The following is a 21,947-nucleotide window of genomic DNA, read 5'->3' on the forward strand; positions in this document are numbered from 1 at the left end:
AGTTTTGGTCTGGGCGAATCTATACCCTAACCCAACCCCAGAGGACATGAGACAGAAAAGGCCATTAGCAGGGTGGGAGGCATCCACCACAATCTGGGCGTAGATTGTGTACACAGGGGGTAGGTCATAGCCAGTACATTGGCTAGCACCTGGTCGAGTAAGCTTTCTGTTTTAAGCGGTTCTGCTGCACCAGATGGTGACAGAATGTCACAATACTCTTGGTCAGCACCTGATAAAACTGGACTAGAATGTCCTGTCGTAGATAAAATTTCTTCAGCTGGTGAAAAAATAATTTGCATGAGTGTGATTGGGACTGTCAGTGTTCAAGATTAAGTCTGCAGCAAGCAGACTTTAATATTTCGTCTTTTCTTCCTTTCTTTACCAACACATTTTAAACAGATAAATGGGTATTGTTAGCTAGCACACCAGATCTGTTGCAACAGAAATGTAATTTAAATACATTATAATTTATAAAACGTTTACTGAGACTTGAGAGATAAGTAAATGGTGGCAGTATCTCAGTACCAAATATTTGAATAATGCATCACCCCCATCCTACAATCACTTTCTTAAAAATGTAGATATAGTTTGGAGTTTTGTCTTCGAATACAATGGTTTAATTTAATCAGGTTTTTAAGCCACTGCTTTCTCTTTTTATTTATATTGGCGATGACATATGTCACAGACACTCTCATTAATCCCAACATTCATGTGTTCTTTCAAACACAAAGGCAAACTAGATTTGTCTCCTATTTCAAGGACCTATTTTAATCACAGAATTATATCACAAAACAAAAGGCATACTCACTGGCCTAATTAAGCATTAACTAAAAACTTCCTCAAATAGACTAAATATCAGTCATCCCACCCCTTTTTAATAATTTAGAAATTATGCAACAAAGTGTTATACACTCGTGCTGCACTACTTAATATATCAGTGAAAGTTTTTCTTTTCAGCCAGACCTGAACAGAACTGTGTTGTGGCATGTACGCATGGGGTATTGCAGCCATCTACTTACTGATCAAGCACAAAGCATTACTCACGATTTAGATGACAGCTGCTGGGCACACAAAACAATGAGGCACCATTTGCATGGAACTCAATGTCCTTGGAATTCACATTCACATATATTCCATAGAAAAAAAATACCTCTATGTGCGGGCATAGTTAAAGATTAGTACAAAAGCAGGTTCCATCTCTCGGAGGTGAACTGCCTTAACATCATTTCACAGTGCTGACTCTTTGACCTGTGATCTCTTGAAGTAGTTGATAAAGCCCACATCTCTGACGTAGTTCTCATCATGACATGCTGACAGCTAAAAGTACCACAATATATTAGTAATTGATTTGAAAGTCTATAAATCTGCTATTTTGAAAGGTATTCATATCTATTTTCCTTGTTTTTGATGATTTAATGTCAGTCTGTGGCATATTTTGATGTCTTTAGAGTTGCAATACATCCCTACCAGTTGGTACTTTGGATACCTCTGTGTTGGACCTGTGTAAGGGTCTTGAAGACATCCAACCAAGAGACATCAACTGTCTGGAGGAGTTCACCAAACCAGTCTGCACTAAACTAGTCACGTGGCTGAAAGAGACAATGACAGGCAGGAAGTTCTTGGATTTACTATCTTTCATTTTATAAAAGAACCCTAATTTAATCAAAGCATTATCAGAATTTTGAAAACACCCTATACAGCTATATACTGTAATTGAGTAAAAAATAAATCTACAGGCACACTAAGGCCTAAAATTTGATGTTATAGGTCAGGGATGCACAACCTTTTTCCGCCTGCGGGCCATATCCATTTTGGACAGCCGTGTCGCGGGCCACTTCACCGCAAAAATACAAAAAAATAGAGCAGATACCATTTTTTTTAATTAGAAACAAGTTGTAATTACCATTAATTATGTAGTAATTAGTGGGATATTTACAGTTGTTTTCCCGAAACCAGCTTCTGAATGTCCGGCTGCATCGTAGAGACACCAAGTCGGAGCACTGAATCGAAATGTTCGTCCATCGAAAAAAACAGATTGAGAGACGCCCCTACGTGGGGATAAATACTTCTTCTTCCTTTTTTTTTTTGGATTTCCTGCACTGTGGGCAGAAGTTTCGCGGGCCGGATGGCACCGCGTCGCGGGCCGGATATGGCCCGCGGGCCGTAGGTTGTGCATCCCTGTTATAGGTTATCAAGAACAACATTTAAGCTAGTGCTATCAGGAAAAGTACCCATTATCCCACACCCATCAGGTTCAGTAGAAATAATTGCTAACACTTTGTAAGTGCCATTGCCCATGCTGATTTGATGCAGGAGGTTTGAAGGAGCTGAATGTCTTTGTGGACCTGGCATTTATCTCAGCGGGTGAAGAGCCCATGGCCATCGCTCGAGTGAACTGTTTGCATGCAGCAGCTACAGGCTATGCTCCTCTCATCTTCACCAAAATCACAGACTGCACCTCTTTATTGGAGCAGTGTCGTGTAGTCTTCAGAAATACAGAAGCAGATCCAAATCTTCCACAAAAGCTGGTTGGTTTTGCTGACAGCATGTGCAGATAATCTGTCTAGATTTGAGTTGTGTGTCAAGACATTTTACTTTACAGTTTTGTCAGTTGTCTCATATACCAATGGGTTGGAAATAAATAGGTAGTAAAAATAAATGTTCACAGTGAGTAGGAAATGGCATGTGGGAGGCAGAATCTAGCCTTCTCCTCCCTGCACCTATTTCTCTGGCAGCTGCTGGGTTGAGGACAGTAGGGGGAATTTCCAACAAAAAGCCTGAGCAAGTCTTGAACCAGCAACAGTTCTGCAGTTGAGCTTACTAGCTACGGGTTTTCAAGCTGCCCACTTCCCCTGAATAACGAATAACATATGAATATTATATATATGTGTGTGTGTGAAATGATAGTTTTAATGATTGAGGCTTCTGGGTCAGTTTCATAGGAGGTATAACATGACAATACATAATGTATAATGCACATATGTAAGCATGCTCACCACAAAATGTTCACTCATTCATGTATGATACACATGATATAAATATAGAGATGCATCAAACCATTAAAATCATACATACATCAATAGTCAATACAACTATAAGCACAAACATGCACAGGTACAAGGATATACATTAAGCCATTTGACACTATACACAATCACCAACCACCGATTAATCATGCAATCAACTTACATTAGCATTTCTATATGAAAATTCCTGAGTATAAAGTACCACAATTTTTCCTTATTTCCAATGCATTGTAAATAAAAGAGGTAATAATAGTGTCATAAGCATTCTGGTATCTGACATCAAAGTCTGTTGTGAAAAAGGGAAGGGTGCTTAAAGTAATTTTTAGAGAGGGAATGTTTATGAAGATCAATATATTTTGGACATACGAGGAGAAAATACTGCTCAATTTCAGCTGTATCAGGACAGAGGCAGTTCAAACATTCTGAGTTAAGCTGTAACGCCCCTGTTGGCATTTTAAGTAAAGTTATATATCAGTTCTAAATTTTATCAAAGTATCTCACATCCCTCCGTGTTTCAGCCGCACAAGATAGTTGTCTAAAACAATATTATTCTTGGGTGTATTATGTGTAAAATATCTTAAACTGCTTTGAATAGCATCATGGAACTGCTGGAGGTTATAGCCTACCAGTCTTTGTTTCAGGATTTGTGAAAAAGTATTTTATGGTCTCCAGTGCCTTGACATTCCCACACCATACTAAATCCATATTTATACATAAATATCATAATAAAATGTAATCATGTTTTCTTTAGTTCATGTAATGGTAATAACATTACATAGGCTTTCTTCTGTAATCTACCTTGTGGCGGTCTTAGGAAACAAGGCAAATATACTGAACTGATGTATTAACAAAGGTAATCTACCACATTCCTCAAATGTCAACAAGTTAGGTGTTCTTGTTGTGACTCCTGCAAAGGTGTGAGCTTTCTCAGTGGTGTCATTATTGGTACAAAGACCACATATTTCAGAGCAATATAAAAGCATTGGCTGAATCTGGGCATCAAAAAGCTTGAAAATATGGTTGGTTGAAGTACAGTGTTACCTTGAGATAAGAGTTTAATTCATTCTATGACCGAGCTCATAAATCAATCAGCTTGTATCTCAAACGAATTATTTCCATTTAAAGTAACCGAAATAGAATTCATTCCAGCTCCGTCACCATATCTCATGCCAACTCTTTCGCTATCACCCACAACAGCAGAAGCTTCTCCATTTCTTCATGGATATTTGTCCTTAATTGGGACAGAATTTTAGTTCCTTCTGCTCGATTTGCGCCTTTGATGGTATCCTTTTGTTTAAGGATGGTGCAAATTGTGGATGTACTGAAGTCGTACATCTTGGCAAGATCCATCACTCGTACACCAAGCTCATATTATTCTGCTATTACTTGCTTTATTTCTATCGCCATCATTCTGTTCTTCTCAGCACGGTGTTTGTCACTCAGTTTCTTTGGGCCCATAGAAGCACGCAAAAAAAGTTAGTTAAAATTACAAAAATGATGCAAAAACGAGTACAGCGCACGAGATACGACTTAACTCCATGGGTAACATGTAAGGAAGAACAAGAAGCCGTGACGATGCAATGATGCTGCGAACCGAGCGCCCGACACGGCAACTTCCCGAATGATGGGTCGGCTTCCCGAATGGCTGCCGGCTCGTATCCCTCTGCTGCCAGCTCCTCCTTGGACTCTTCCTGTTACAGAGATCCCTCTTGATCTTACATCTTTTTAAAAAAAGATGCCGTGACTCGGGCATGATTAGAGACTATGATTAGGACACACCTCGAAGTCGCACTTTTACAAGGTCAGGTCAGGTCAATCCCATGCCCGGTCCGGGCGTAGGGGGACCGTCTGGCAGTAGCAACAGACAGAATTTTCCACCCGGTCCTGTCTTGAGCAGATGAGAGCAGGTCTGGCATCTCGCGTTCGGTCCATTCTTTGATGTTGGTGACCCAGCTTTTCCTCGGACGACCACGACGACGGCTCCCTTCGAGGGTTCCTTGTAGGATCGTCTTGGACAGGGTGTTGTGGCGGGTGACGTGACCGAACCAGGCGAGCTTGCGCCGCTTCACTGTTGCCAGAAGGGGCTCATGTGGGCCCACGAGAGAGGTTACGGTGCTCCGTACGTATGCGTTGGTCTTGTGTTCGCGGTACGAGATGCGGAGCAGCTTTCTCAGGCACTTGTTCTCAAAGGCCTGGAGTTTCTTCTCCGTTGCGGCAAGCAGCGTCCAAGTCTCGCAGCCGTAGAGAAGGATTGACACTACGAGGGACTTCTACAGCCTGTGCTTGGTACTGAAGCTGATTGAGTTGCTTCGCCAGATCCTATCCAGCCTGGACATTGCGGATGTTGCCATACCAATCCTGATACGGATCTCTGCTGTACAGCAACCATCTCTAGTCAGGGTGGCACCCAAGTACTTGAAGCTGTTGACCTCCTCCAGTTTCTGGCCGTTCATGACGATGTTGCTGCTGTTGTCGGTGGTGGAAATAATCATTACTTTGCTTTTTTCTGAGCTTATTTCCATGCCATAGGCCCCCGCTCGCCTGGAGAGTCTGTCCGTCAAATCCTGAAGTTCGTTGTTACTGCCTGCCATGAGGTCAATGTCATCTGCAAAGCGTAGGTTGCACAGGGGTCTGCCACCAATGGAGATTGAGGTAAGGTGGTTGTGGAGGGTTTCTTGCATGATTTTTTCAAGGAAGATGTTAAAAAGGATGGGAGAGAGTAGGCACCCTTGACGGACCCCGATCGTCATCGCGAAGAACTCGCCTAGCTAGTTGTTGAGTAGCACCGCGCTGGAGGCGTTCTTGTAGAGTGCTGCTACCATCTGGATCAGTCCCTCCTCTATGTTGAATGATCTCATGACCTGCCAGAGTCCATCGTGCCAGACACGATCGAAAGCTTTTTTGAAATCGATGAAGTTATGGTATAGTTCACGATGATGCTCCAGGTGTTTTTCTATCATAACACGGCAGTTAAAGATCTGTTCTACCGTGCTTCTTCCAGCCCTGAAGCCAGCCTGTTCTTCTGCCAGCAGTTCCTCTGCAATAGGTTTTAAGCGGTTGAGGATGATTCTGAGCATGACTTTGCTTGGGTGACTTATCAGACTGATGGTTCTGTAGTTCTGGCACTGCTTCAGGTTCCCTTTCTTGGGGAGTGGGATGATGATAGACTGAGCCCATTCTTCTGGCCATTTCTTCTCTTCCCATATCTTTTGACACAGTGTGGTGAAGGCCTTGGTTGTTGCGTCTCCTCCATGCTTCAGCAGCTCAGCGGGTACGTTGTCCACACCAGGTGACTTTCCTCCCTTCAGACTGTGCATAGCTTCTCTCACCTCATCAGTGAGGACTGGCAGGTCTTCAGTCTCTCTTGTCCCAGTCTGGTGATGCTGGAGAATGCTGGTGTCTGGTTCGATCTTGTAGTTGTACAAGTCTTGGCAGTATTCAGTCCAACGGCTCAGTACAGCAGCTTTCTCCGTAAGGAGCTGTCCGGTGCTGTCTTCGATGACTGTGGCTGGTCGCTGCTGAGTCTTGGTGAGGGCCTTCAATGTTTCATATGCCTTCTTGCTGTCTCCGCTTGCCATGCCTATTTCCACGCTGCAACACTGGTCTTCGATCCAATCTTCTTTTGCCTCCTTCATCCTTGTTCTGATCTTCTGGTTGACAAGTCTGTACTTGTACAAGGTGAACCCCAATTAAGCAGGCTGTCTCTGGGGTCGGGGAAATTTTCTAGTTGTGCAGATGTCCTGGTCTCCAGAGTACACAACAGAAATGTTTTATAGCAGATTCTTTGTTTTACCCGTTTAGACCCGTCCCATCAGCAACTTTTTTTTTTTCATTTTTAAGAAGAATATGATTTTACTATACGATTTGAGTTTTTTTGTGTCTTGTTGGATTTTGGTTTGTTGGTGGCTGTTTGAGCCACAGCACTCCTTTTACGTGTAACCTATCATTTCAAGATTTTGTCGGCTTTTGTTTTGAGGGATTTTAAATCACCTGGGATTTCCATATCTAAAATATCTTAATGTAGCATCATGTTTTCTAGCCATTATAATGACCCTAGTTGCTGACATGGCTTAAAACACACACACAAACAAATCCCCAGCTTTACACGTGGCGGCGGTATTGTTATTATCTGCAAATCATTGCTTACCAAATACCTGTCTTTTTCTGCTGTGTTTTCGATCCCTCATACCTCTTTTGAATGTTTACAAGTCTTCAGCTTCTTATTGTTCGATGCACCTGCTCAGCATCTTTAGACCCCCCTCTAAACATCAAGAACAAACACCTTCTACCTTTTTCTCGGAATTTTATGATCTCTTTAATTAAAACAATGCACTCAATGGACCCGCAGTACTTCTTGGAGGTATTAATGAGCATTTCGATAGATGGTCTCATCCTGACACAGTAACAATGTCGGAAATGCTGCACACTTTTCGTCTCGTCCAGTTTATTTTGCAGGCCACTCGCAAAAAAAAAAAAATAAATAAAAAAATCACACGTTGGACTGGGTCAGACATCGACCTGATGACCAATTAGTGCAGTCAGTTGATGTTTCTCAAGATCTCACATCTGAGCACTGCTGCATGCAGATCAAACTTGATCGCAAATGTCCATCATCAGTGCCAGTTTTTAGACCCACTCGCTCGTTACACAATATTGATATGCTGGAATTCAAAGCACAACTGCAGATGGCGCCTTCTGTTGATCAAGTGGATTGTTTGTGCTGACTGGTTGATCATCATGCCCCAGTGTCTCGACATCTGATGTGCCAGCCCACATGTGCACCTTGGTATTTGCAGATTCGTGTTGACCTCCGTGACCTGAAGTGAATTCGCCGGCGAGCTGAGCGTTTGGCGGAAGACTGGACTCACCATCCACAACGAGGTTTATAAGCCCGCCAAGCGAAGTGTTGCTAAATGCATCAACAAGGCAAAAACATAAAATCTTCAGGCCCAAATATTTAATTGCACCTCCTCCAAGACACTATTTGACATCTGCAATCAAATGACTGGAATTAGCAAGGCAGTGCTGCTGCCCACTGCCTGTCCTGCTTCCTGCAAGTGTTTTGTGACTATTTCGCTAACAAGATTTCGGACATTCGATCGTCGTTGGACTCGATATCGGTGTCTGACAGCATCTTTTGGATTTTTTATGGGATGCTCTCTGACCAAATTTCGACCAGTCTCTGATGCCGATATAAAGGCGATTATTCTCATAGCCAAGCCAACTTGCCAGTTAGACCCACAAGCCTTCTTCTTGAGTGTTTCGATATTTTACTTCCTGCTATCACAAACATTGTAAATGTCAGCTTGTCATCAGGTGTTTTGCCATCTTTGTTCAAAAATGCCCTAGTGAATCCCCTTCTTAAGAAATACATGCCTGATGTCTATGTGTTGAACAATTATCGCCTAGTTTCCAACTTGTCTTTTCTCTCAAAAATCATAGAGAAAGTAGTTTTGATACAGATCTGGACCTACTTAGAAGAGCACCAGCTCATCCTCCATGCTCAGTCAGCATATAGATCTTTTCACAGTACTGGAACTACTTCAATTAAAGTGACCGCCAACATATTACCTGCCCTCGACGGTGGTGATGTTTCTGCCTTTACTGCACCTGTATGCTGCATTTGACACTATCGACCACTCTCTGCTCCTTCATAGACTCCACATCCTCTATGAAATTTCTGGACCTGCACTAGCGTGGTTCAATTCATGGTCAAACATCTCGCCTTGTTCCACTTTATTGTGGCATCCCTCAAGGCTCAGTACTCGGCCCAGTTCTGTTCATTCTTTTCACAAAGTCACTTGTCTGTGCGTTTGTTCTTTCCAGGCTTGATTACTGCAATTCCTTGGTCTCAGGATGTCCCTCATACCTCATTCAGAAGCTATAGAAATCTCAGAGCTCCGCTTCACATCTGGTTCTTAGAGCTGGAGACCTTGTCATACCCCTCCTTTTTCTGTACCGGCTACTCATTCGTTCTCGCATTCAGTCCATGCTGTTTTAATTTCTTTGTAGGGTCCTGACCTGACTAATTTTTTTAACTTCTCTTTCCCTATATCCCAGCCAGACAACTATTTTCCCCTGAAATATCATTAGTAACACTGGATTGCCATATTGTCCAGCAACATATTAAATACAAAAGTCATCAATTCATTTCTGACAGTAAAATATTACAGATAATGACTAATTTAAAGTGGGAATGCTGGAATTTTGGTAGTAGGCACTTTAGCTTTTCTTTTAATTATGAGGGTTACTGACAGACAACAACCAGCTAGATTGCTGACATTCATTCATTAGAACCGCAGTTCTCAACCTGTGGGCGCATCCCACTTGGACGGGCGCGAAGGCGGTCTTTTTTTTTAAAGTTTCTCATATCTTATGTTGATATTAGTGAAATTAGCTTGCGTTGTAAAATTAAATTATACTTTGATCAAGCATTCACTGATATTGCTAATTAAGAGACGTCTTTTTATCTTTCAAGTCCCCCAGAACCCTTAACTGATTAAGGGGGCGCGCGGACATACTTTTTTTTTGTCTGAGGAGCGTTACGAGTAAAAGGCTGAGAAACATGGCGTTAGAGCCTACATTGTGCAGCTTTCCTCTTCGATTATTTAAAACATGAGAGGCATAAGTTGTACTAGAGTATTTTTAAGCAGGAGATTTCAAATGAAGAAGACATGACATTGTAAGGGTTTTAAATTTGAGTTATTTTTCTTATGTGGACGTAAATGACTTAAATACAAATAATTGTGTTTTTCTTTTAATACTAATAATATAAAGAGAGACTCAGCACGCCATCTCGACTGGTTCCAACATGAGGAACAATCACGTGGATCAGTGGAGAAAACCTCGCTCTCTCAAGTGGGGAACATCAATGAATGTGGAATCTTTGAGATTGGAAATGCTGAGAAACATGGACTGGTTTGTAAATGTTTGTTATGCTAAAAAACATTGTTTTCATGGCAGTGATTAACGATTTGTTATTAAATTACCAAATTATACTATTTTGAAAACTAATGTATCAAGCTTTTAAACTAGTGTCATAGTACTATTAAACATTTTAGAACTTTTTGGAGGCTTTTCATAACCGTCGGTCCCGAAGTATTGTTGGCTTTTTAAAAAATGCTGATGGTATTGCTACATCTCTTTGTCCTCTTATTTTTCTGCAATATTTTTATAGATCTGTTGGCTGGTTAAACGTTTTCCCATCTTTTATTCATTTTTTCCTTTTGTCTAGTACTCTTCTATAAATTACTGTGATTCTAAGTCCTTGTAATATTGAAGTTTCCATATCACTTGATTCTCTCTTTCCATTGCAGCCAAACGTTTACCTATTAGCAATCTGTTTAAGAAATGTCATTAATTAAAACAGTTGGACAATTGCATGATTTTTCCACTGTGCTAGAAGGCTCTCCCTTCAAATAAGAAAGTTTTTGGTTTTATTCTTAGAGAGGTAGCTGAACACAGTCTAATGTGGTATCTCCCTTGTAGCTGTTGTCTGGTAACGTTCATCTAAACAAAAGAGATTTTACTTTAAAATAAAAAGCTATATATTTTCAGAACCTGAATCAGGTCATCAGTCTAGATGTGTTGATGGATCCTAGCAGTAAAACACCAAATCGTCACTACACCTATGAAGAGCTGCTAGACCTTCAGAGCCGCTTGATGCTTGTGGCTGGGCAGGCAGAGAAGGGCAAAGAGAATGTTGATCGCTTCATCAGTGTAAGTCAAAAGTGTAAATGTGAAGATACATGTGTGATGGTGGTGATGTAAATTTGAGGATGTCTGTGTAATGGTTATAATGTTAATGTAAGGATGCCTATGTAATGGAGGCAATGTAAATGTAAGAATGCTTGTGTAGTAGCAGTGAAGTAAATGTGAGGATGTCCATGTATTTGTGGCTATGTAAATGTAAGGATGCTCGTGTAATGTAGATGTAAAGAGACACATGTAATAGCAGTGATGGAAATATAAGAATGCCTGTGTAATGGTAGTGACAATGACAATTATTTATAAATGAGGTGTAAAATACGCAAGAAAATGCTTTTTTCAGTTAGCCCTCGCCCTTAACAGGGAAAGAATAAACTAAGCAACTAAAGTAATTAAGTACTATGAGAATAATTAGTTGTAAACATAAGGTAAGGTACCAAAGGGGAGAGGAAGGTAAATATGTACAAAAGTGGTGGTTAAGAAAAACATATTTACAAGGTTTCTTGGAGTTGGGAGGTATCTCTAGAGGCCTCATCTAATCTTCTTGAATGCATTTAGGACTTTAGGTAGATGGCATCGAAAGCAGTTCAGAGAGTTCAATTACTTAAGATGGAGAGGGAGGTTGTTCCACAGATTGCTTCCTGAGTATTTCAAACTGGATTTAAAAAGGACTATTCTAGGAATGTGAATCTTAAATTTTGGAGAAGTTCTAGTGCTATTGGAGGAAAATACCAGAGACATGCTTGATGATAGTTCACACGTCAGCATTTTGTACATGAAAATGCATTTATTAAATTTAAGTCTGTTTTTCAGAGGAAGGAGGCCCAGAGAGGTGAAGTCGTTTAAGTCTATTTTTGGTTTTAGCAGAATGGCTTTGATTGTTTGCCTGTTAACACTTGCTAGAGGTTCCAGAGTCCCAGAGGGTGGAGGCGTAGTCAATATTTGACAGAATGTGGGTAGTGTAGAAGAGTTTTCTTGTGTGAATGTCTAGGAAATGTTTCATTATTGACAGCTGGTTGACGTTCTTGGAGATGCTTTTGCTGGTGGCAGAGATGTGTTGGGACCACGATATGTTACTGTCGATTAATCCATGCGTTTGTGGAACTGTGCTTCCATTATTGATTGAGTGTCGATACGGATACTGGGAAATGGGGTGGCTATGTTTTGTCTTTTCTATCTAGTTGTTAGAAGCATGATTTCAGTTTTCTGGGGGTTGAATGACATGTGGTTTGATTCAGTCCAAGGCTGAAGCTTGTCGGCGCTGTAGGAGGGAAGCAAGTGGCTCAGTCTGTTGGTGGTGTGCGTGTACTGTGATTTCGTCTGCAAAAAATTCACATGAATGTGATATGGGGAGAGGAAAATCATTTATGTATATAGAGAAAAGAAGAGGTCCTAATACTGAGCCTTGAGGATCAGACATCGAGGGCGCGAGTGTGTAGTGTGGAGGTTTCGCCTTAGCCAAAACCATCGACTGGCGTTAAAGTAAAAGGACTTGGAACCCATGAAAGTGCTGTGTTCGGTTCTTGTGGTGAGATCGGGAAAGCAGCCCCATCTACCCTATTACATTACTACCATTCCCACTACAGTTCTGAGGTAGCTATATGTGTGACTGTATGTATATGAGTGTGTGTGAGACTGAGACAAAAAATGAAAAGAGACTACTGTATTATAAAAAGAACCTTAATCCCAAACTTTTGTCTGTATTTCGCTTAGCCTGATAATGTAAACAGAGAGTGCCTGGCCACACTATAACACACTTTTAGTACTACTACAGAGATAGTAAGACTGGGAAGAATAGCTTAGTTTAAGAAAACCTTTGGACTGAATCAAATGATTTCAGATCATGGACAGTCTGATGCGCCTGGGGAAGACCTACCTGCGTCTATGTGCTGATGGTTGCATCCTCTTCCTCGACTGGTCTGTCAGTTTCCTGTGTGATGTGACAAAGCCTATGTGTTGCAGTACGGTGTTCTGTGGGCAGCCAATGTTAAAAGGATATCGTAACTTGACCAATCAGGAGGATGTTGAGGTACAAGCTGCACAGTATTCTGTACTATATTAAGGAATGCTGCATATCACGCAGTCTAGATTCTTATGCTGCTTTAAAGTATGAGCTGAGTATCATGCTGTCATGTGCAACTCTACAGTGTTTTCCAGACTAGTTAGAAGACACAATTTTGCATTTAAGAAATAATATACCATCCAAAATAGATTTTGTTATAGCCCTTATGTTGAAAGTCCTCTTTGAAGCTTCTGTCATCTTTGGAGCTACAACATGAACACAGACACAGAGTATTTTCCCACATTGCTGCCCCTCTCAAAGCTTAGCAAGTTCAAGCTCAAAATACATGAAAAACACACAGATAAAGGATTTGAAAAAAAACCTGGACAGAAAAAAATAGTCCTAACAATCTTTCAGCTTAAATTGACCATGCCAATAATCAAATATTTTCAGATTAATAATTTACATTCAGTCAAAAACTTAAGACTCATAAAGATTCAGTTAGTCCACTTCATACCTAGGTGTTATATAAGACATCCACTAAAGATCTCCATTTTTGTCTTTAAGCACCAACTTCAAGATTTCCGAACTTCACAAATCAAGTCTGGTCATCAAAATCACTCCTTGACACACACACACACGCGCACATAATGTACGCAGGAACTTTTCAAAAATTTAATTGTGACTTTGCCTCTTAATACACACACACACGTATATACATGCTGAAAAAGAGATATAGTGACCAAAGTGTGCATGTCAGCCATTGATGATAAAAGGAAACTAGAGAATTTCTTTCTTTCATTTCATTGATGATTAAAGAAAACTACAGAATTAATTGCATAAATAATTATGTGGTTGAATCGACTCATTATTGTAGTTCCATGGACTTACGGCTTAGTTAGAATTGACAATACGCAGTGGTTAAATTCACTCGTATGATGATGAATCAGCAACTGCTCTAAATGACTAACCGATGATTGCTTTCCGTGCAATTTATATACATGTATTGTGTATAACCAGCACGTCAATCCCTGATGGCTACGTAGGGGTGGCTAGTCGTACACAACAAAGATCGATATTGCCGCACAACTGTAGATTTTATTCAGAGTTTCACTCGGGGGCAGGCCTGCCGTCTCTCCACTCTCACTTCCAAACCCAAAATGCCTCCTTCAACCCTAAAGCTACGCTACATATCCTATCTCCGTTGAATGTCCCAGAACCATCTCCCTCTTTTCCCATCGTCTCATCACGACCTTTCCCAGCCCCCGTGACGCCAGTTGTCACCACCACCCTGCCCTGTCTGGTCATGGCCTCCCCAAGTGGCTCGGGCAACTTCCTAACTTCTGGCGTAACAATAGGTCCAGTCACCAGCAGCCGCAGGTGAGCAGCTCAAGGCCGGCGTGAGGAAGGGACAGTCCTGGGCGCCGTTCGACGCCGAGAACCAAAGACGTAGCTCAGTACACTACTAGAGTGCTACATGTGTCTAGTACTGACCACATTTTTTCAAGTGATGATAGTAACAACCATCATGAGCAGCTAATAATGTGTAGATTATGTGTGTGTAATGAAGCAGCAGTAAAGCACCCACCCCCTTGAAGTCGGCTAAAGTATCCAGCCATTTGAGAACCAGTCATGTGGCTCTGATGTCTGCTATAATTATAAACCAATAAGGGGGTACTTTTCTGTGCATGCATAACTTCCTGTAGGGTTCTTGGCATTGTCATTTTTTCCCCACTATTTAAAATTCCATACCCCTTTTCTTTCATCCTATTTCAAATTTTTAAACATCAAGCAGAGAAGTAATGCTAATAACTCTCCAGAAATGCATGGCTGTGCAGCAATTCATTGCTGGGGTGGCAAACTTCCTTGAATGTTGCCATGGTGAGTGGCTGCAATATGTGGACCAGAAGCGCAAGGAGTACCCAGAGCTTAACATCTTCACTGTGGAGCAGCTGGTCTTCCTACAGCGGCAGCTGGTTAAAGTCGGCTCAGACGACTTGTCCAAGTAAGTCTTTACCTGTCTTCATGAGGTCAGTGAGCTATAAGCATTCATCTCAGAGATGATGTCTTTAAATTCTGTAATAGCATCGATATGACTTTTGGTTTTTTTGTTTTGTTTTGAAAATAATTTTTTCTAAGGATTTTCTGGCTGTCATGCCCTAACAGTTTGCTTTTTGTGCCGTACCGAAGATTAGCTGTTGTGTCATAGGGCTAAAGTTACCTTGATAAGATTAATCTTAATCCCTTTCAAAAAATTTGAAGAATATTTTTATGACAAGTTATTATTTTATTTTAACTAGGTTTGTACTTCCTATGCTTTCACTTCTGAGGGCTGACTGTACAATGTGTCATCTTGAAAAGGCTGTTGAGAAAGCTGTATCTGAAATTAGAGACTATGCCCAGGAGAGGGAACAGATTTTACAACAAATACCACAGTCTCAGAGGGACAATGGCAGCAAGGAGCTGAATGAGGTATTTGTGCAAAGGGTCAAAGAGGCAGGATTTTCCACTGCACTTGCCAGGAAAGCTTTGAAGGAGGTTGAGCCCTCCAACACTGAAGGAGGTGTGTATGTGTGTATACGTGTGCATGCATGTTGATGGAAATACCTATTAAACAGATCTGTTACATATACTTACATTAACTTATAAGTTTCATAGTACCATAGGAGTGGAAAATTTAGTCTAAGGCAGGGATGCTTTTGCTTGCCTAATATACCTGTTGAACGAGCCAGACACAAAAGCCCTTTGTTGCCTTGCAGTCAAAGCTTATGATTTTGCTGTCATGAAATCATTTGTATGCATGCATGCTCACAAGCAACAACAAAAATTTACCATGAGCATTTATAAATGACAAATCGCTATTTACAAGGATAACTAAATAAGCACAAGTTATCCTTTTTAAATCTATCACTCGGACTAAGTAGCAAAAATAAAAAAAAACTTACATTAATTCAAAACAAGTTAATATAAACAGAGAAATTATGACATGTACAAACATAGTGATTGATTACTGAATTGACAGGGTTATTTTTGTTGGCTAGACCGCTAGAGGACTGGCAACGTGATACATGTTTGCTTTGTTGTGTGAGTATAAACGATTGACCTGGGTAGAATGTATATGGTGCAGTGGTGCTCCGTTGAGATCCTGGAGGTTGAGGTCCCTGATGGGTTATGGCACACTTCTTTGATCCAGACTTCTCCTAGACGGGAGGTTGGTGTGGCCCACACCAATCAAGCGGCTGGCTGGTCGTGTATAGCCCTAGCTTTGCTAGAAGGGTGTGGCTGGGGTCAATCAGGTCTTCATACTGAGAGAAGGCTAGAGCATATTCCTGGTGCGACCCTGCTGGAAATGCCTTAAGTGGTACCGCTTGGTTGCATCCCCTTGTTGGACTAAGTTTCAATAGAATGAATCTGAGAGTAATCTTTTGTGTCCTTTTTTCCTTACAAAAGTATGTTAAATTTCAGGTATCGCCTGGTGCACACAGCACATGAATGATGATGATGATGAAGAAGAAACTGATGAAGAGGATGATAAAGGTGAAGAGAACAGTCAGGAAGTGGAGAAAAAAGAGGTGTCTGTGAACCAGATAATCAACCAGCTTTTTTCTCGATGTGATCGGGTATCAGACACTACTGTTTTGTTTCTTCAAGGCATGCAGAACAGGTGACTCAATGCATAAAATAAGGCTGGAAATATTTAATGGCTTAGCATTCATTTATTAAATATCATATCTATATTGTATGTGCAAGTAGATATATCAGACACTGTCAAATCTCCCAAGAGGTTCCCAAAAAACCTTTCTGGAAACAGTAAAGCAGTACAAGTTTACCACGAGACTTGTCAAAACACTTTAAGACTTCCTTGAGGAGAGCATCACTAGGTCAGAAGAATTGATTGGCAAATATAAAGGAGTGGAACATGTTGGATGTGATTGTTTCCACTCACCAAAGGTCATTTGCAGCTGCTGCGTCTCTAAAGTCTTTTCAATGACCAGTACGAGTCAAAGAACTATACTGACTTAATGACACCCATTTGTCTTTTGTCTTCAAAGCTTTTAAGCACACCAAGTTTATACCTAGAAGAGCCATTTAACCCCTAGTTAGAAAAGGATTTAAACAGATATATAATAAGAATTTACTGCTTACTTTCCTCACCAATGCAAGTAGAAATAATGATGTGTCCTCTGATAATTTTAAGTAAATTTCTTATTTCAAGTCACTAATCAAACATTTTTACTTTTCTCAAACTCTTCAAAAAATGAGCATACAATGACCATTTTGTTGTCATAATTGCTGTTTATAAGTATATAATATTTGCTACCAAATTTTTTTGCCTGCCCGAACAATGCCTCGGAAAAGGTAGCACCCAGCTTATAACTTGATAAATACAGCAGCAATAATTATTTTGAGAATGAAGTTTCCTGAGTTTTCTTCTTGTGATGTGCACAGCATAATTACTGTGTTTATTTATGTAACACAAGCTGGGGTACTTGAAACATCCTAGTTTGATTTCTGTCACAAACTCTTCTAGTTGTGATTTTGATTGTCTACTTTAATTGTCATTAGCCCTCACTGAAAATTTAATCAGCACATTTACATATGGGTAGGGATGACTCCAGCGTGACATCTCTGCTTAGCAACTTGAGAGAGTTGTGGCAAAAGTTCCTGGAGGTTGTTTCAACCAGTGGCTATGACTTCCTGAGCTTGGAACACCTGGGCATTGTTCTCAGATGTCTTGCATGTGGTGGTAAGTGAATCTTCAATATCACTTTGCCAAACAGCTTTTTCTGCCTTATGTGACATCATTTTTCTAAGACTATGTATGTTTTATATTCAATGATGTGGTAGTGTAGCAATGGCAATAATAATAATATGTTAACAGCTTGCTACTTTCAAACATTAGCTCATTCCATATGGACAAAAAGCAAATCTATTCATCTCTTAAAACAGAAGTGCTGTAATGAAGTAACATGCATTCCAATGTTTATTAACCTACAATAAAGACAACTATCATTGACACACCATTTTAACGAACATTTACAAAAATTTAGTGTTTTGCAAGAAGTATAGTTTTTATTTACTTGTACTAAATTTAGACAACAGATGGTAACTGTATGGAACAGAGAGCTCCTGTCAGGAAAGTAGTCTACAAGGCAGAAATTAAAAAAAAATATTTACACAACATAAAGTGCCAAACAATAAAATATTTTATTTGATCATACATTAGACTTTAAATATTATTTACTATTTTCTTTCGTCAGTATTGTCAAACTTTGTAAAATGGTCCATAATGACTAGTATGTTCTGCTTTTCTGCCTTTGACCTCAATGGTGAGGAAATCGATGGTCAGCAACTCCAGTGGGTGTGATGTCACGATGGTTGACATGGGCGCTTTCTGCGCGTGCATCCCATTACAAACGCACCGTTAGCAGCTCTGAATCTTCTGCTTCAGTTCAGATCGGCCGCCATGAATGGCCAGAAAAAAAACGCATTCATGCGTGTCGTATGGCATGGTCGAAATTGGTATCCTAGAGCCTAGAGCTCATCATGCAAACCTTGCCTTCTGTCGCATGGAGCTACCAGTTGCACGTGGGTCGACGTGGCGTCAGAAACACACATTGAGTACACTTTGTTCTAGCATCAGGCTTTTCCTCTCCCTGGCATATTTTTTTGTGTCTGGTCCCGTAACTGCAAGTCGGTTCCTTAATCTTTGAGCGCTTGGCAGACAACGGCTGTGTGGGGGTCTAGCTGCTATAATCTGCGCACGAACTAATATCCCTTGCTGCTGGCAGACGATTTTTTTTCCAGTTAACTGCTAAAATGAGGCATTAGACGACATAGCTTCCGGTTTATTCACATTCTTTGTTACGGCTCGCCGAGACTAACAGTGGATGACAATGACAATGACAATGACAATCACGTCGCAAGAGGCCAAGAGTGAGTCTCGGCATACTGCCGCATACAGACATCAGTCCATCAATACACGTCCATGATCTGCGCCAGTCATCGACTGTCAAGGTGGCAAAGTCTTGCTCCCTGCTCTAATATGCCTTCTGGGATCGTGTTTGGGTTCCTTACAACTTCGATGGCTGGAGTGAAGTTGTCAGTGACGTCATTGTCGCGTGGCACGTGCTGTTTGCTGGAGGGAATGTGCTGGCCTTCCTGCGTTCGTGGCTGTCAGTATGTTCACAAGTGCATTTCGAGTTACGACTTGTTTGGTGTCGTCTTGAAATTTCCTCGCTTTCCCCAAGAAAAAGCGAGTAACTTTACGGTCTCCCTGTATTCTTCGTCTGCTTCTGGCGGGTTCTGCGGTCGCCTTGACAATCTGTCTGCTTCTGTGTGTGTTGAGCCCTGTTTGTACACTAGGTCGAAGTCTTACAGTGACAGGAATGACAGTTATCTAAGGCTAACGGCGTCTAATTTAGCATTTTTCAGCACATGGAAAAACGGGTTGTCGGTTGTTGTCGATCGGTAACCACGGTGAAGCAGGAGCCTCAGATGTAGTCATGAAATTTCTCCGTCATGGCTCATTTAAGAGCGAGAAATTCGCGCTTGTGCGCGGTGTACTTAATTACTTGTCTTGTTGAGTCCCTTGCTGGAGTATGCGATTATCTTAAGTTCGCCCTTTTTGGTACAGCGTGGCTCAAAGGTCAGTCCCACTGACATCACAATGCAGAATGAAGGGTTGGTACTGTCAGCGATACCAACCATTGGTTCTGCAGTCGGTGCTTTGATCAGGACTCAAACACTGTTCCTATCTTCTTCGACGATCGAGTTTGGTATAACAATGAGTCCTGCCAGCTTCTTGTGTGTCACAATCTAAATCCTGTAATATACTGGAAAATGAGTACTCTGCAATCACAAATTGTCTGGCATTTGTTATTCGCTGTCATGCTTGAGCAACTCCACTGGTTCGTGACCTCTCCTGTAGGACTGGTAGACCTGGTTACTTTGGAGGACATTGTTTTCAGCTGGACGTTGTACAAGCCATTGCAGTATTTAGTCCATCAGCTTAGGATTGCTTTCTATAAGGTGACCACTGCTACCTTCAGTAGTTGGTAGGCCTTTTTGCTGTCATCTCTTGCCATTCCCTCCATATTCAAGCATTTTGTCTTCTCGATCAAGTTTTCCTTAGCTGCCTTCATCCTCGTCCTGATGGCCTCAGTTCATTGCTTTGTACTTGAAAGGTGTATTAAGAAGCTACATTAAGGCCCTTCTTTAGATACAAAGATCTAGGATATCATTTGTGATTCAGGGTTATTTCTTCATTCTCTGCCTCCCTAGCGCTTCTTAGGTGGCCCAGTGGTGCAATGGTAAGCGCCTATCACCAATATATTGAAGTTTGGCTGTCCTGGGTTCAACTCTCAGGCACACTGTTCTCAGTATGTGGCAACTGTTTACAGGGCTGGCTACACCAATTCCCCCCACCCCCTCCTGCACTTCTTGGCTGTTGAAAGTAGTGCCTCTTTGATGGTTTCCATCAGTCATCTGAAAAGCTGTATTTTTAAGACTTGCTTTTGTAAAATACATTTTTTTTTAAAAAGTTAATCTATTCTATTGTCACTTTAGGCTAGGTTTACACATTATCTTTTACAAAAAATGCTTTGTTGTTGTGTTTGCAGATGAAAGACTCTTTGAGAGGTCACTGCCTCCAGACTTCAAAAGTGGCAGTCCAAATTTAATCGTTTGCCCCAAAAGTAAGAAATCATACTGTTTCAGCAGATTTACTGGTTTATGATTGTAGGTTATGTTCAGTAGGGAAATGGATAGCCTAGTGATTATAGCAATGGCTTTGAACCCAGAGGAACACAGTTTGTTTGCGTTTAACGCCGTGCCAGCAACTAGGGCTATATCACGGCAATAGAGGAGCACAGTGTAGCTGGGTCAATACCTATGGGTGATATAGCATACTTCCCACAGCTGACCCAGCTGTGACTCCAGAGACAGCTGGGAAGGGTAAGTCAACAAGGGAGATGAGATGAGTACCAACCTCACAAAAGTTGATCCAAAGATAATTAAGAGGCTGTTAACATCTCACTCCCTTGGGACTGCATGGTCACGGGACTATATGCATTTGGTCTGTGCAATATTGGTGTAGCTCTTTATTTATGTTGGTTGAGATATTGGACTTTATAAATTCCTTATTATTATGTTACAAAATCACTAGTCTGATTTGAGGAGTATTACTTTTTATTTTTTTTTTTTAACAGAATCAAGATTTTAGGTACTACAGATGGCTATAACTCCTTAAGTCCCATTTGAAGAAATAGCTTCCCAAAGTTTTCCATTCTGAGGATCGTTTTCTGTTGCAGGTGACATTCTGAACGTGGTAACTTATACATATATGTTCCCACAAAATAATATGACACCACTGCCCCAGCCTGATGAAGTGTTGCTATGTACAGAGGACACCAGTGTAGAGGAGGTAACTGCATCTGTCAAGACAGACTTTTTATCTGAAGCTGAAGTGTTGAAAAAATTGGGATTACTGAGGAGTGCATCTGAGCCTCTTAGTGTACTAACCCTGATGTGTGAAAGAAATGGTGTGAATATTACAGAGGAATGTTGTTACAAACATACACAAGCAAATGGGATGCCAGGCTATTTTTCAATGAACCCATGAAGTTGTCAGTTCACAGATGTCCCTACTCTTCTATGAGTGTCATTGGGGGCCTATTACAGTAATGCCTCCCTATTAAGACTTGCTAAAGCCTATTACAATAAAACTTTCCTATTAAAACTCACTAAAGCCTATTACAGTAAAACCTTCTTATTAAGACTCACTAAAATCCACCAAAATCAGGATGTAACTGAGAGGGTCATAGTAGGGAGACCAGGAACCTTAAAGTTACTCTTGTCATTGGAAATCAATTCGTCTTTTGGGCTTGGATTGATGAGACCTTTTGGTTCTGGTACAATATAGTCATTATGAGGTCGATTCAACTCAGGCTGGTGGTAGATATGGCTGGAGTGATATGGTTTGGGTTGCCAATGAACAAGAATTGTTTTTTCAAAAATTTACTTGATTGAGTTTACATGATTTCTGTAGAAAATTGTAATAAAGGGTAAATGGTCAGCTTTAAGCAGTGTCATTCAAATCAGCTTGCTGGCTGCCCTGAATACCTTCTTTAAAACTCCACAAATTACAGAACTTTGCTGCACGTCTGGTGCTTAGAGCTAGGAAATGGGACCATGCCACCCGTCTCCTTTGC

At 41.0% G+C, this 21,947-nt stretch overlaps 1 protein-coding gene across 3 annotated transcripts in view; it reads left to right on the forward strand.

The window, feature by feature from the left end:
- The window catches only part of LOC112566806 (E3 ubiquitin-protein ligase rnf213-alpha-like), a 206,149-nt gene that overhangs the window by 49,923 nt on the left and 134,279 nt on the right, over nucleotides 1-21,947 (forward strand). For all 3 annotated transcript variants that reach the window (XM_025243173.1, XM_025243172.1, XM_025243175.1), the window contains exons 18-28: nucleotides 1,449-1,608; nucleotides 2,314-2,528; nucleotides 9,804-9,944; nucleotides 10,584-10,745; nucleotides 12,574-12,762; nucleotides 14,574-14,740; nucleotides 15,036-15,298; nucleotides 16,201-16,399; nucleotides 17,343-17,482; nucleotides 20,358-20,432; nucleotides 21,048-21,160. In XM_025243173.1, coding sequence (XP_025098958.1) covers nucleotides 1,449-1,608; nucleotides 2,314-2,528; nucleotides 9,804-9,944; nucleotides 10,584-10,745; nucleotides 12,574-12,762; nucleotides 14,574-14,740; nucleotides 15,036-15,298; nucleotides 16,201-16,399; nucleotides 17,343-17,482; nucleotides 20,358-20,432; nucleotides 21,048-21,160 — 1,824 coding nt within the window. The remainder of the gene's footprint in view (nucleotides 1-1,448; nucleotides 1,609-2,313; nucleotides 2,529-9,803; nucleotides 9,945-10,583; nucleotides 10,746-12,573; nucleotides 12,763-14,573; nucleotides 14,741-15,035; nucleotides 15,299-16,200; nucleotides 16,400-17,342; nucleotides 17,483-20,357; nucleotides 20,433-21,047; nucleotides 21,161-21,947) is intronic.

Source organism: Pomacea canaliculata, linkage group LG6, assembly GCF_003073045.1.
Source record: "Pomacea canaliculata isolate SZHN2017 linkage group LG6, ASM307304v1, whole genome shotgun sequence".
In the NCBI taxonomy this organism is placed as follows: domain Eukaryota; kingdom Metazoa; phylum Mollusca; class Gastropoda; order Architaenioglossa; family Ampullariidae; genus Pomacea; species Pomacea canaliculata.